A 12,946-nucleotide genomic window follows, 5' to 3' on the forward strand; every position below is an offset into this window, starting at 1 on the left:
TTTCTATTGCCATTAAAACATGCTGTTAAAAAACAATTGAACAGGTACAATTTACAAGGCTCTTTCACTGTGCATAACACGTAAGATATAGTTGTACAATTTTTCACCATTGGTTATGAGGGTTACACGGAAGCGCAATCCTAGCATACCCTTCTAAATTTGTCTTTCCACTTTTTCACAAATCCCTTCAACAATTCACTTCATGCCTTTGGCTTTTGTTTGCACCTCCCAAAACCCATCATATCATTGTAGACTAGTAGAATCCCTTCATCTCCGTTCTTCGTCGTCGTCACCACCACCACGCTCAACCTCAATCACTACCACCACTCTCTCTCTCATATAGAGAATTTAAGAGTTTAGAGTTTAAAAAAATATAGTGGATCCAAGCATTATTGATTCAAAGTAGAAGAGAGAATTATGCTAAGGACAACGAAGAGAACATACAACTAAGTGATTACTATATTTAGATATGCACAAGAGGTAGGAGTTGGACTAGTGTGGCTATATTTGGATGAACAAGGAAATAAACAAATTTTCCTTGGCATGATGGAAAATATTAATAAAGATGCAGAGAACGATGCAAACAGTTTCACTGCAATGAGGGGAAGCATGGAAGCAGGTGACGGCTGCTGTGGCGATAGCGGTGGTGCGACGGCTGCGGGAGATGAGGTGGCTTTGAAAAAAGGTCCTTGGACAGCCGCAGAGGATGCAATTTTAGTTGATTACGTAACGAAACACGGTGAAGGGAACTGGAATGCTGTACAAAGAAACACAAAGTTGGCTCGATGTGGAAAGAGTTGTAGGCTAAGATGGGCTAACCATTTGAGACCAAATTTGAAGAAAGGTGCTTTCTCCCCTGAAGAAGAAAAGCTCATCATTGAACTCCATGCTCAGTTTGGAAACAAATGGGCTCGAATGGCTGCATTGGTATAACTCCGTCATCCCTTTTTCTTATGTCTTTTTCAGCCATATACAGTTAATAATTATATGAAATTTATGATTGAAAATCGCTAAATAATAATTTAATTAGACTTATCAAATTATTTAATAATTTTTAAATATAAACTTAAAATAAAGATAACTGGATATAATTATGTTATTCTTTTTCTTTTGGTGGTGCTGTAGTTACCTGGAAGAACTGACAACGAAATAAAGAATTATTGGAACACAAGGGTGAAGCGGAGGCAAAGGCAAGGGCTTCCTCTGTACTCAGATGACCCTGATCGTCCGACTATATCAAGCACACCCACGACCCCTATAACTCATCTAGGAACAAACTTCATGAACAATTCTCCCACAAGCAAGTTTGAGTTTCTCCACCACCAAAGTTATCTTCATTCTCCATCTCCACATCACCACCACCTGAACCATTCTCCTTTAACATCACCACTTCACAGAGCTCCGTCTTATTCCCCTCACACATTCTTGGATGCTACTACGCATTCCCCTTTATCCTCGTCATCACTTCACTCACCACTCTCCACTCCCATTTCATCTTCACCTCTCTCCTTCACCTTCCATAGACCTGCACCGTTGTTGTGCAACCCTCTTCGCTTTAAGCGTTACCGTTCAACTTCAACTGTGAATCCAACCACACCAACCACGCCAACCCACTTATCTGATCTTGATAACGGGTTTAGATTTCCAGTTCATCTCAACTCTTCTTCTTCTTTCTCCCACTTCTTTCAGAACCCATCCTTGTTGGATCCTGAAAGAAACATGGTATGTTCGACTTCTCCTTCTAGTTTCCTAAGCAAGATAGAGCTCCCTTCAAACCAATTTTCATTGTCATCGCAACCGCACCAAATAGAGCCATCAGAGTTTAAACTTGATGATGTTGAGTATAATAATGACCCTAACTGTTTAAATACAAGTAATGGGTTGGTTGGGGATATTCTATCTGAAGCTCAAACCATGGCTTCTAGCCATCAGAATTTAAAAAAGCGAAGCTACTTCGGCTTGAATGAAGGGCACGATGAAGTTTTTGAGGGTTGCCAAAGCTTTGATGACTCTCTTTATTGGTCTTCTAGTTCAGGTTGATAAAAAAACTTTTAAATCTTAGTTGTTTTTGTTTGATTTTCACTACTTCAATTAAGGTAAAAATTTAGGTGTAACTGACTTTATCGAAAGTTGATAGTTGAGAGTTGTTAGAAAATAATTTAGTCTAACCTATTAAATTATTTAACGAATTCTCAACTATCAACTACACCTCAGTTCTCACATTTAATCAATTACTCCTTTGTGTATGCATTTGAAAATTTAGCGTTATTGTTTTGAATAGTTGGATCTTCTTGGTTGCTTTTAGCAACCTAAGTTTATTTTATGTCACATAATTAAATCTGATTCTTTCATCTGAATATATTTTTCTAAATTATTTAGGAGTTTCCTTAGGTTTAGGAAGAAGAGTCTAAACTAAAATAAATTTGCATGGGTTGAAAATATTAGTATACAGTTTTTTCTTGTTATATTGATGCTTATGTACTAAATTTTTAATGTCTTTTGTCATAGTTTAATATGTCTCTCATAACAAATAACATAATATGAGTGCATTAATTTTTTATTTTGACCTCTTGGAGTTATTTTAATTCTAAAAATTGGAATGCTTCAAAATTCATTTCAAATATATACATTCTAATTGTATAATACTACTACATAGCATGTTCTAATTGCCACATACGTGTGATAAGTGTGATGAAAAAATAATGACTTTATTATAACTTAAGTAAACACATTTTGATGGAATAATAATAATAATAATAATAGTTCGAATTTTGACAAATAATAATAATAATTTTTGCAGGACTAAAACCAAAGGAAGAAGCAACAAACTTAGACAAATCCATGAATGAGGACTTGTCAACATTGCTCCCTGTAATGCCTTCAACCTTACAATGCCAACAGAATTGGCAGCATAATAATACAACAGAAGTCTCAAATAATGTCCAATCTTCTTGTCTTATGACAGATGACAATTTTGGACTTGATATAAAGCCTGTAGCTTCATTATTTCCTCTCAACAATGCCACGAACCATGATAATAATAATAATAACACAGGATGTTACTCATGGGACAATTTATCTGGGCTATGTTGACCTTGACTCAAATTATAAATAATGGTCACAATTTATGTATCATAATGACTTTAGAAGCTATTTATTTTGTTGTTGAAATCTCGTGATTGATGTAGATGATACTTATTATTGTTCAGAACATTGATTTTTCAGTTGTAATATGTTTAGTGTTTAACTATTAATTATAATTTGAAAAAGCTTCGGGAGACAATACAAATCCAACCCAAAGTATTCATTGATTCTAAATATAGCATAATTGATAATTCGGATATTGTATAAACATTAGCGGAAATGTTTGGTAATCAAAGAAAATCAGCCAAAAACAGTCATAACTTGCCTTATTTAGCATTCATTAATTGTTGCAATAAATAATTAATACTAAATAAGGCAAGTTCTGTCTGTTTTTTTTTTCTACCTTAGTTACTATTATGTATCAATTTATTACTCAATGATTGCAATAAATTACAATAAATTCAATATATATTAATTTGTTGGAAAGCAACTAACTATACATTTTTAATAATTTAACATTTAATTCACCACTAATTTGTTGGAAAGCAACTAATTTTCTTATATCTTTTTTTAAAAAAAAATATTTAAAAAAATATTTTAACATAATAAATAAATAAATAATATTTTTATATTATTGTACTCAAACATAATTAATAAATAAAAAAATATTTTTATATGAAATATCTAAATATAATATATTAATTTTATTTTTTTAAATTATTTAAAAAATATATTTTCTTAAGAAGTCACTCAAATAAGTCTAATGCATATTTTTCTAATATTTATGTACAATTTGAATGAGAAAAATAAGTATTTACAATTTGTGTGTTTTTAGATCGAATGATTTTTGTTGGAGTGTACCTAATTCTAGTGTTTAATGTATAATCCTTACTTACACAATTTCAGTTTAACATTAATCATGCATATTAATAGAAATTAACTAGAAATATTAGGCAGCTAAGCATTCTTTAATCAAGTCTGATCAATTTAAGCTGTACACTTATGTACGTGAGTATTCTTTTTCTGTATCTTCTTGGTACGCAATTTTCATCTGCGTTCATTTTTTTTTTTTCGTTGTGTATTTTTTTCATTCTTTTTCTTCTGCGTCTTCTTTGCTCCCTTTTTCTTCTTATGCATCATCGTCATGCATTTTTTTCTTTGTTCTGTTTATTTATTTTTGTCTTTCTTGAAAAAGAACAATAACAAAAAGAAGAGGAAAAAAATAATAATTCAACAATATTTAAGCCTTTATTATGGACAAAGTATCCACTATTAATTCAAAGATTCAATGGAATAAAAGGCAGATATATAAACTAAGAGAAAAGAATATATATGTATTTTGTCATAGATCTCATGGTCAAGAATTTTTCTAAGAAATTTTGGAATTTTTTTGTTTTTGATAACTTCTAATTGATTAAAAAATTTTGGTATTATATTTTTGTTTTATGTTTTTTTCAAACTCTTTCTCCTCCCTGTTTTTCTCATATTTTTTTTGTTTTATCCTCTCATAATTTTTGTTGTTTCTTCTTAGTAAAAAGAAAAAAAACTAAAAAAAATTCAAACAAAGAAAAAAAAAGAAATACTATAATAATACCAGGATAATAATAATAATAATAATAATAATAATAATAATAATAATAATAATAATAATAATAATAATAATAATAATAATAATAATAAAGCATATATATATATAGGAGAGAGAAAGAAACATGCACAAAGAATAAGAAACATAAAGAAGAAATAGGGGAGTGGATCCTCTCCAGTGAATAAAAAACTGGATGGTATGCAGTGTTTAATCTAACCATTCACCACATTCTCTCTCTTATTTATTTCTGGTCCCACTATTAAAATCAAAGGTGAGAGATTGCACTGTATTTTGTCAAGTGTTGAAAAAACTGGAGAGGATCCATTTCCAAGAAACAGTGCGCAAAAAACATGAAGAAGAAACAGTGCGCGATTTAACGTGTGTTGTGGGAGTGATTTTTATTAGGTTTGGACCAACTTTGTTAAACTTAATTATCAAAAATACTTATACATATAATAATACTGAAAATTAACATCCATAATACATTTTATTCAATTTGTAATTCTTATTTACTTTTAGAAACATTTTATTAACATCATTCATTGCAAAAATCTTAACATCCAATTTTTTTTATTAACCAGAAATGCTGCAATTAATATCGGATAATTTAAATTACTTATTTTGACATAAACACAACAATGTTTAAATTCTCCAACTCAATAACTTTTAAGAATACACTAAAATTATAAGCATCATAAATAACGTCTGAGATTCCACAATTATAACATTCAAAAACCTTCAATACTTGCATCCAAAACTAACATTTTGGTGACCTCAACTATGAATATATAATGATTGGCAATTAACAAATTCAAATAATTAAACACGAATACCGGGTTTGGTTTTGATAATAGAATAAAATAGGACAATAAAAATAAAATACAAAAAATAGAAATACAAAAATTAATATTTTATATTTTATTTGATGATCAACTAAATATAAAAAAAATTATAAAAATCTAATTTATTCTACTTTCTTTCATACAAAAACAATTAATAAGAAAAATGTAATGATAACAAACTGTAATTATGAAAAAATGGTAAGTACTGTTTTGGTCCTTAAAGTTGAGCGTGAAAATCGAAATCGTCCCTCATCTAATTTTCGATTTAGAATCGTCCTTAACGTTTTTTTTTTTCGAATTAAAATCGTCATTTTTAATAAATTTTTTAATTCAATTCCTAAACTACCCCTATTTTAATAAAAAAATAAAATTTAAAAAAAAAAATAAAAAAACGCGTTTTGGGGGAGGGGAAAGGAAACGTATTGGGGGTAGGGGGAGGAAACGCGGGAGGGACGAGAGGAGTCCATCGCTATAACCGCCGCCACCATCTGACACCTGCATCGTCGCCGGTCCGTCCACGAGCCGCCACCAGAACCACGACCAGAGGAAGACGTCGCCACCTTCCCTTCATGCATGCTTCTGCCGCCACCGTGGAGTGCGTCGCCGGGAAGGGGAACCCGAGCTGTCGATCTACCCAGCCGTGGAGTGTGTCGCCGCCGTTCATGCATGCTCCTGCCACCGCCGATCTACCCAGCCGCCGTCGCTCCGTCGCCCACGAGCTGCCGGTGGTCCTGCTTCGCCTTCTGCATCTGCTTCTTTGTGCTTTGAATTTCTGATTTGGCTTTGTACTTCTCTGTTGATTTGGCTTTGTGCTTGAATTTTCTGCTTCTGCTTCTCTTTCTTGTTGAATTTTCTGCTTTGTACTTGAGTTTCTGCTTCTGCTTCTCCATTGTTGAGTTTCTGCTTCTGTTTCTTCATTGTTGATTTGTTGCTTTCTGTTTCTACTTGTGTTAAATTTGTGTTGATTTGTTGATTTACTGCTTCTCTGTTGATGCTGTTATTCTTGGAGGTGTTGGTATTGGTGTTGGAGGTAAAGGTGCCAGTAATGATGAAGGGTATTTTTGTCCAGAAAAATTTTAAAATGACGATTTTAATACGAAAAAAAATGTTAAGGACATTTCTAAATCGAAAATTAGATGAGGGACGTTTTCGATTTTTACGCTCAACTTTAGAGACCAAAACAGTACTTAACCCTATGAAAAATGAATAAACATAATAAAAAAATAAATTTTATCTTTTGTTAATACTTTTGTGTTTTTTCTGTTAAAAAATATACAAAATATACTAATTTAGATTAAACATAATTTTGTATTTTTATGTTGTTGTCTTAGTGTTCCATACTTGTAAACGAAATCAGGCGTACAAAGTCTAGTTAGTTCAAATCACTTCAATATCAAGTGAGTTATCGTGTACTAACAACTCTGATCCCTTGTGAGTTGTGACGGTAACATAAAAAGTACAAGTCTTGCTATTTAGGCACCGGTTAGCAAAGGGAAGTAGGGAACTTTGAAACTTCATATTTTTTGGAAATGATACCATTGGAATTTTTAAAATGGAAAAAATAACCCTTGTCATCTTAAGAAATAAATAGAGCTTGTGTGTGAATCTGAGTGAAAGTTTGGACACTACAACTTATCAAACTACACAATCTCAAATATTTACACATCCTCCCAATAGAAATGTAAATTAAATTCTAAAGCCAGCTATTTTTCTAGAATCTCCCTTGGTCAAGTTTCATTGATAATTATATCATTTGTTTGTGTTGGTTTAATCCTCCTTGTCTCCAGCTTTATACTCATTGTTTTCAACTTCTGAAACAGAGCTCCTTGCTTGAGTAGCAGCCTGTACTTGATTTGAAACTCTCTGGTATTCATCACCTCCTTTAACAAAAAATGTCTGAAGAATCATCATTACTGCAACAATACCAACAAGAATGTACACCAATCTGACATCAAAAGATCGATGGAGATATCGCATAAATGAAGGGCCACTCATCTCTTTCTTTATGGTTTTTCCTTCTCGATATCCTTCTACAAATTTAGAGATCTGTGTTGCTTGATCCTCTTCTTCGATGCTTTCAAAACCAACAACCTGAAAATTGTTAAGAGAAATGTTATTGGCTTCAGCAGCAAAAAATTGAGGTATTTAATATGTTTGCATATCCTCACTAGTAAGATACTCCATAGTCTGAAAGATCAGAATTGGAAAAATCCCATATCCAGTTATATATTGAAAGAATTTGTATATTCATATCAAACATATTTAAGTATTTAATAGTCAATGAGTACTCCACACAAAGCTACTGGTGTATATGATATGAACATCAACATATGAAACTTGCTTCTTCTAACTCAACTCAATCTCTCAAATACGCAAGCATAAACGCTGTCATATGAATACAGAATGCATATATGTAAACACAAATGATAGGATAACCTAAAATAACTTGTTTCAGGTAAAAGGCTAGACTTACTGAAAGGTACTCATCGCTGTTATCCCAAACGACCAGTTTTGGCAGTTTAGTGCCAATATCGAATTTTTCAGCAAATTCTTCCATCTGTCTAACTCCAACATAACCAAATATTAAGTCACGATTTGCAGATGCAGCAGCCTTCAATAACTTAACCAGCTCCTTTGATCTTTCTTCATCTTCATCGTCAACAATTGCCAAAACTGTCTTCCTACCATCAGCTTGAATCAACTTAAGTGTGTCACGGGATACAGGCACAGCCAAGGGAATCAGATTTTGTTTTACAAAATCTTCCAAAAATTCATCTGCAAGTGAAAACCAAAAGCATAAATTGTTAAAGGATTCCCATAATTATGTAACAAAATTAAAAACATATAAAGACATTAAGAATGTTGAACCAACATAACACCCCATGAGAAAAGAAAAGAATAAAATATTAAGTATAATTCAAGAAATACAGACAAGCTGAACAATAGAGTAATTGATTAGCAATCACTAATCAAAACTAAAGCTGATATTTCATTTATACACAAAAAAAAGAAAAAAAAAATACTAGAACTGTAGTATTTGTGGCCTCAAAGCTACATTAGTTCCTATCCTGAAACAAAAAAGACCTTTTAGAAGAACTTGCTATGTGTTAATAATCACTTAGTCTCAGATTTTGTCTCCAGTCAAGTTCTATAGCTAATTTTGTCATTAGCTTATTTAATTCAATAGTTAACTGGGTCTAAGCCATAGAATCATCCTAAAGAAACCGAGAGTTGAACTACGTAGGGGAACTGTAAAAATTGCCCTATCCGATAACAACTGCAAGGATGAAGAGACAGGGCTACAAGTTCCACAATTACAATCTAGCCAAATGCACCAAACATTTAAATAGAGCTCAGTTCTATAACCTGCCTCGCTATCTTCTAATTCCCAAAAAAAAAAAAATGGATGGTGAATAATGATACACTAACCTTCAAAGGGGCCATAGAATGTGCTCCGCTCATTGTATTTTAGATTAAGGGAAACCAATGCAGGAACCTTATCAAAGTCATACAACACCATGAGATCCTCTGAAAAATCTTTTGCCACAGAGAACCATGCATTTTTCTTATACTTTATGCCTAACTTCTCCATCATTGAGCTGTCCAACCCAAAACCTATAAATATGGGGAAAAATTCGCCAGCTTCTTCAACAAATGATTTGACAGCAGAATCTGAATCAAGAACAGCAACATCAGAAGCAGCAAATTTCTTCAGATAACGAACAAGTAATTCGGCTTTCCTTGGTCCACGGTACTCTACAGGGACGCCATGATTAAACAGCATAATGGTTGGATATGCACTGTACAGCAAAATAGAAGTTTCATCTAAGCTCATTCACAGTAATCACTTATATCAGAATGAAAAAACAAGGTACAGTGGCACAGAAACATACTCAACATCATATTTTTTCGCAAGGCCAGTATGCTTGTCCGCATCTACCTTCGCTATGACTATGGGATCCTTTAAGGTTGCAAGTACAGGTGCGGCAGCATCTAACTGCAAGGCAGATAATCACAAATTCTAAGGTCTTCAGGAACCAAAAGTTAAAGAATCACAGTGAGTACAGTTATTACAAGTACAATTCTATTCTATCCCAATACTCTTTGATAAATTTTGAGTGTAGATAATATGAATTTAATTTTGATGCATTGTAATTTTGTAAAGTAGTTTTACACGTCCGTCCAACTACATAATGTCACCTAAGCAAAAATAAATACTTTTTACATTGACAATGGTGAATGGTCATCCAAAAAATAGATGTATTTAGACGACTGTGTTTACCCTTTGTGTATCAAATTAAACTCTAGATAATACTGAAGTTTAAAAAGTTAAAACCACTACAATGATAAGATAGTTTATACGAATTTAATTTTGATGCACTTCTAGTGTTTATCCTTGCATCCAATCACAGAATGTCATGTCAACAAAAATAACTACTTTGAATAGTAGTTCCAAAGAACTTATGTGATCGAATGACTGTCTAAATCAATTTACATTCTAAAAATTAAACTCAATTTACATTTTACAATTATTATTATACAAAAGTGTTCATGCTCACTACAAGCTACTTTCCATATGAGTAACCCTTCATTAACTTGCATACAGCAACTTGAAAGATGCACCAATCAAATAAACAATAAAGTAATAAAACTAAATCTGAGATAGATTTCTTTCTAAGGGGAATACAAATAAAAATCGAAACCTGAAATTAAGAAAGAGGGGAAAAGGGGGTACCTCAGGTGAAAGGCGCTTGCAGTGACCGCACCAGGGAGCGTAGAAATCAACCAAGATGTGATCGAAGGAAGAGATGGCGGAATCGAAGTTGGATTCATCAAGAACCAGCACAGTCCCGTCCACCGCGAACTTCTCCCCTTTGCAAAACTGGATCCATAGCAGAACGGTGAAAGTAACCACAAGAATCCTCTTCATCTTCGTCGTCATCATCGCTCTGTGTTGGATTCCAACACCAAAGTGTATAATAGTTGTGACTTGTGACTTTTCCTCCTCGGAACTACTTAACCTTGATTCAGTTGATTCCTCCTCCTCTCTCTCTCTCTCTCTCTCTCTCTCTCTCTCTCTCTCTCTCTCTCTCTCTCTCTCTCTCTCTCTCTCTCTCTCGGGTTCCCGTGTTTTTGAACTTAAACAAAACTTCATAAATTTATTTAAAACCATTAATGCATGTATATCTTAGTTACCAACACAAATATTATAAAAAAAAAAAAATTAAACTACTTTTGTTTATATAACATTACTCATGTAAATATGAAAAATAAAAAATTATACTGTATTATTGACAAGTTCTAATCATGTTAAAGTCAATATGCCAATCCCAAATATGAAGGGTAAAACTTCTTTTATATATATATATATATATATATATATATTGTTCATACCTTGACCCAGTAATAATGGCCTAGGATCCAAGCAAAGAAGTCCAACCCAAAGGGTTGGCCTTCACCCAGTACCAGCCTTCATCCCAAGAAGTCGGTACTAAACACGACCTGCTCCAAAGAAGTCGGATACGAGGGTTAGCTGGCAGATAACACTCATTCAAATGAGTAACTGCCCCTAGAAACTCTCTAACCACTTCATAGAGCCATATCTTAATCTCCCTAAGATATGGGAGCGGTTATCCACCTAAAAAGGTGGCACTACTTCAGCGGTGGTTATTGGCTCACCACTATAAATACACTGACACCATTCAGGTATCTCGAAGTTCCAATACTCTCTAAACCTGCTCACACTCTTGCTAACTTAGGCATCGGAGTGTCCTTGCAGGTACCACCCCCCATTCTTTCACACGTACACGTCGGACGGAGGAACGCCGAGTAGCAGATCTACTCGAAAGCCACCTCCTTCATACATTTGGGCCAACCAACGCCATCCAGCCCATTAATCTCCGGTTACCCACCGTAACATTGGCGCCGTTGCCGGGGACCCGAGAGATCAACCAGTGATGGCGAATAGATCCCCTGAAGAGGGTCATGTGGAGACAGATTCTGAACAAGAGAATCTGAACACTGGAAATAATGAGGCCGACCAGACCCTTCACCAGGAAGCCAATGATCAACACAGGGAAGGCACCTCCGGAATCAAAAACCCGAAGGTAAATTCTTCAGAGGGGCGCGAATCAGAAAAAGAAGGACCATCCCACGCAACCGAGCTCATGGGATTAGTCCACAGTCGCCTCGAGCAGCTAGAACAGGAACGGGAGCGACAAAAGGAAACTGAAAAGAACCTAAAAGAGGAGATGGAGCGACGAAAAGAGTTAGAAAGAAAACTCTTAAAGTTAGAATCCTCCCTCAAAGGCCAAAACTCCCACGACGGTAGAGAAGATTCGCCCTTGGGGGGGAAGATCCTTTTAGTGAGGACATAATGAGGGCAAAAGTTCCGAGAAACTTTAGAAGCCCCGATATGGACCTCTATGACGGAACCACTGATCCAAAGCATCATCTGAGCAACTTTAAAAGTCGGATGTATCTGGCTGACGCTTCCGATGCCACGCGATGCAAAGTTTTTCCGACAACTTTGTCAAAAGCAGCGATGAAGTGGTTCGACAGCCTCCCTCCGAGGTCGATTACCAGTTTTGAAGACCTCTCAAGGAAATTCTTGATGAGGTTCTCTATCCAGAAAGACAAAGTAAAACATGCACCGAGTCTCCTGGGAATAAAACAGGAGGTCGGGGAGTCCTTACGAGCCTATATGGAAAGGTTCAACAAAGCATGTTTGGAGATTCAAGACCTGCCCACTGACAAACCCCAATTTGACGGTTTGTCTTGCATTGAATTTAGAGTATTTTGATAACCTTTTGTCACATTTAGCCTAGGAATTAGCATGATTTTGTTATCTCTCCCATATTTGTGCTTAAGTGTAAAAACATGCTTTTTAAGCCTTATTTTGATGAATTCTAGTTCTTCTTTGATTCCATAAGATGCCTTGATGTGTTTGCTAGTAATTCCAGGATTGAAATAGGCTAGGCATGGATCAAAGGAAGCAAGGAAGGAAGCATACAAGCGGAGAGAAGCATAAAAAGTCAAAGAAGCAAAGTCAGCCATGCACGCGCACGCGCACAAGGCGCTCGCGCGCACATCGCGGAATTAGCCAGGGACGCGCACGCGTACCGTGCGCGCACGCGTCGATGAGGGCACATGACCTCACTAATGCAACACGTGCCTGGCGATTTGAGAGGGTTTCTGAACCCATTTTTGGCGCCAAATTGCTAAGGGGAAGGAATCATCATCATCACTTTTGGACTAATCACTTTAGTTTTAGAGTTTTAGAGAGAGAAGCTCTCTCTTCTCTCTAGAATTAGGATTAGGAATTAGGGTTAGATTAGGATCTCATAGTTCTAGGTTTAATTCAAGTCTCCCTCTACTTCTACCTTCAATTGATGATTGCTACACTTTGGTTCTTTTCTCTATCCCTATTCTC

General features: G+C 34.8%; 2 protein-coding genes across 2 annotated transcripts; one reads left to right on the plus strand and one right to left on the minus strand.

Moving 5' to 3' along the window:
* Positions 1-270: 270 nt before the first annotated feature.
* Positions 271-3,254, plus strand: LOC112720267 (transcription factor MYB97-like). The gene is made up of 3 exons (XM_029289889.2): positions 271-927; positions 1,126-2,035; positions 2,801-3,254. Exons 1-3 carry the CDS (start codon positions 544-546, stop codon positions 3,091-3,093), a joined length of 1,587 nt encoding a protein of 528 aa, XP_029145722.2. The 5' UTR covers positions 271-543; the 3' UTR covers positions 3,094-3,254.
* Positions 3,255-6,886: 3,632 nt separating this feature from the next.
* Positions 6,887-10,690, minus strand: LOC112720268 (protein disulfide-isomerase 5-2). Its single transcript, XM_025771148.3, has 5 exons — positions 10,250-10,690; positions 9,408-9,511; positions 8,944-9,314; positions 7,988-8,289; positions 6,887-7,605 (listed from the first exon to the last, which is right to left on the minus strand). The coding sequence occupies exons 1-5, from the start codon at positions 10,685-10,687 to the stop codon at positions 7,282-7,284; spliced, it is 1,539 nt and encodes a 512-aa protein (XP_025626933.2). The 5' UTR covers positions 10,688-10,690; the 3' UTR covers positions 6,887-7,281.
* Between the last annotated feature and the right edge of the window lie 2,256 nt (positions 10,691-12,946).

Source organism: Arachis hypogaea, chromosome 11 (assembly GCF_003086295.3).
Source record: "Arachis hypogaea cultivar Tifrunner chromosome 11, arahy.Tifrunner.gnm2.J5K5, whole genome shotgun sequence".
Taxonomy (NCBI): Eukaryota; Viridiplantae; Streptophyta; class Magnoliopsida; order Fabales; family Fabaceae; genus Arachis; species Arachis hypogaea.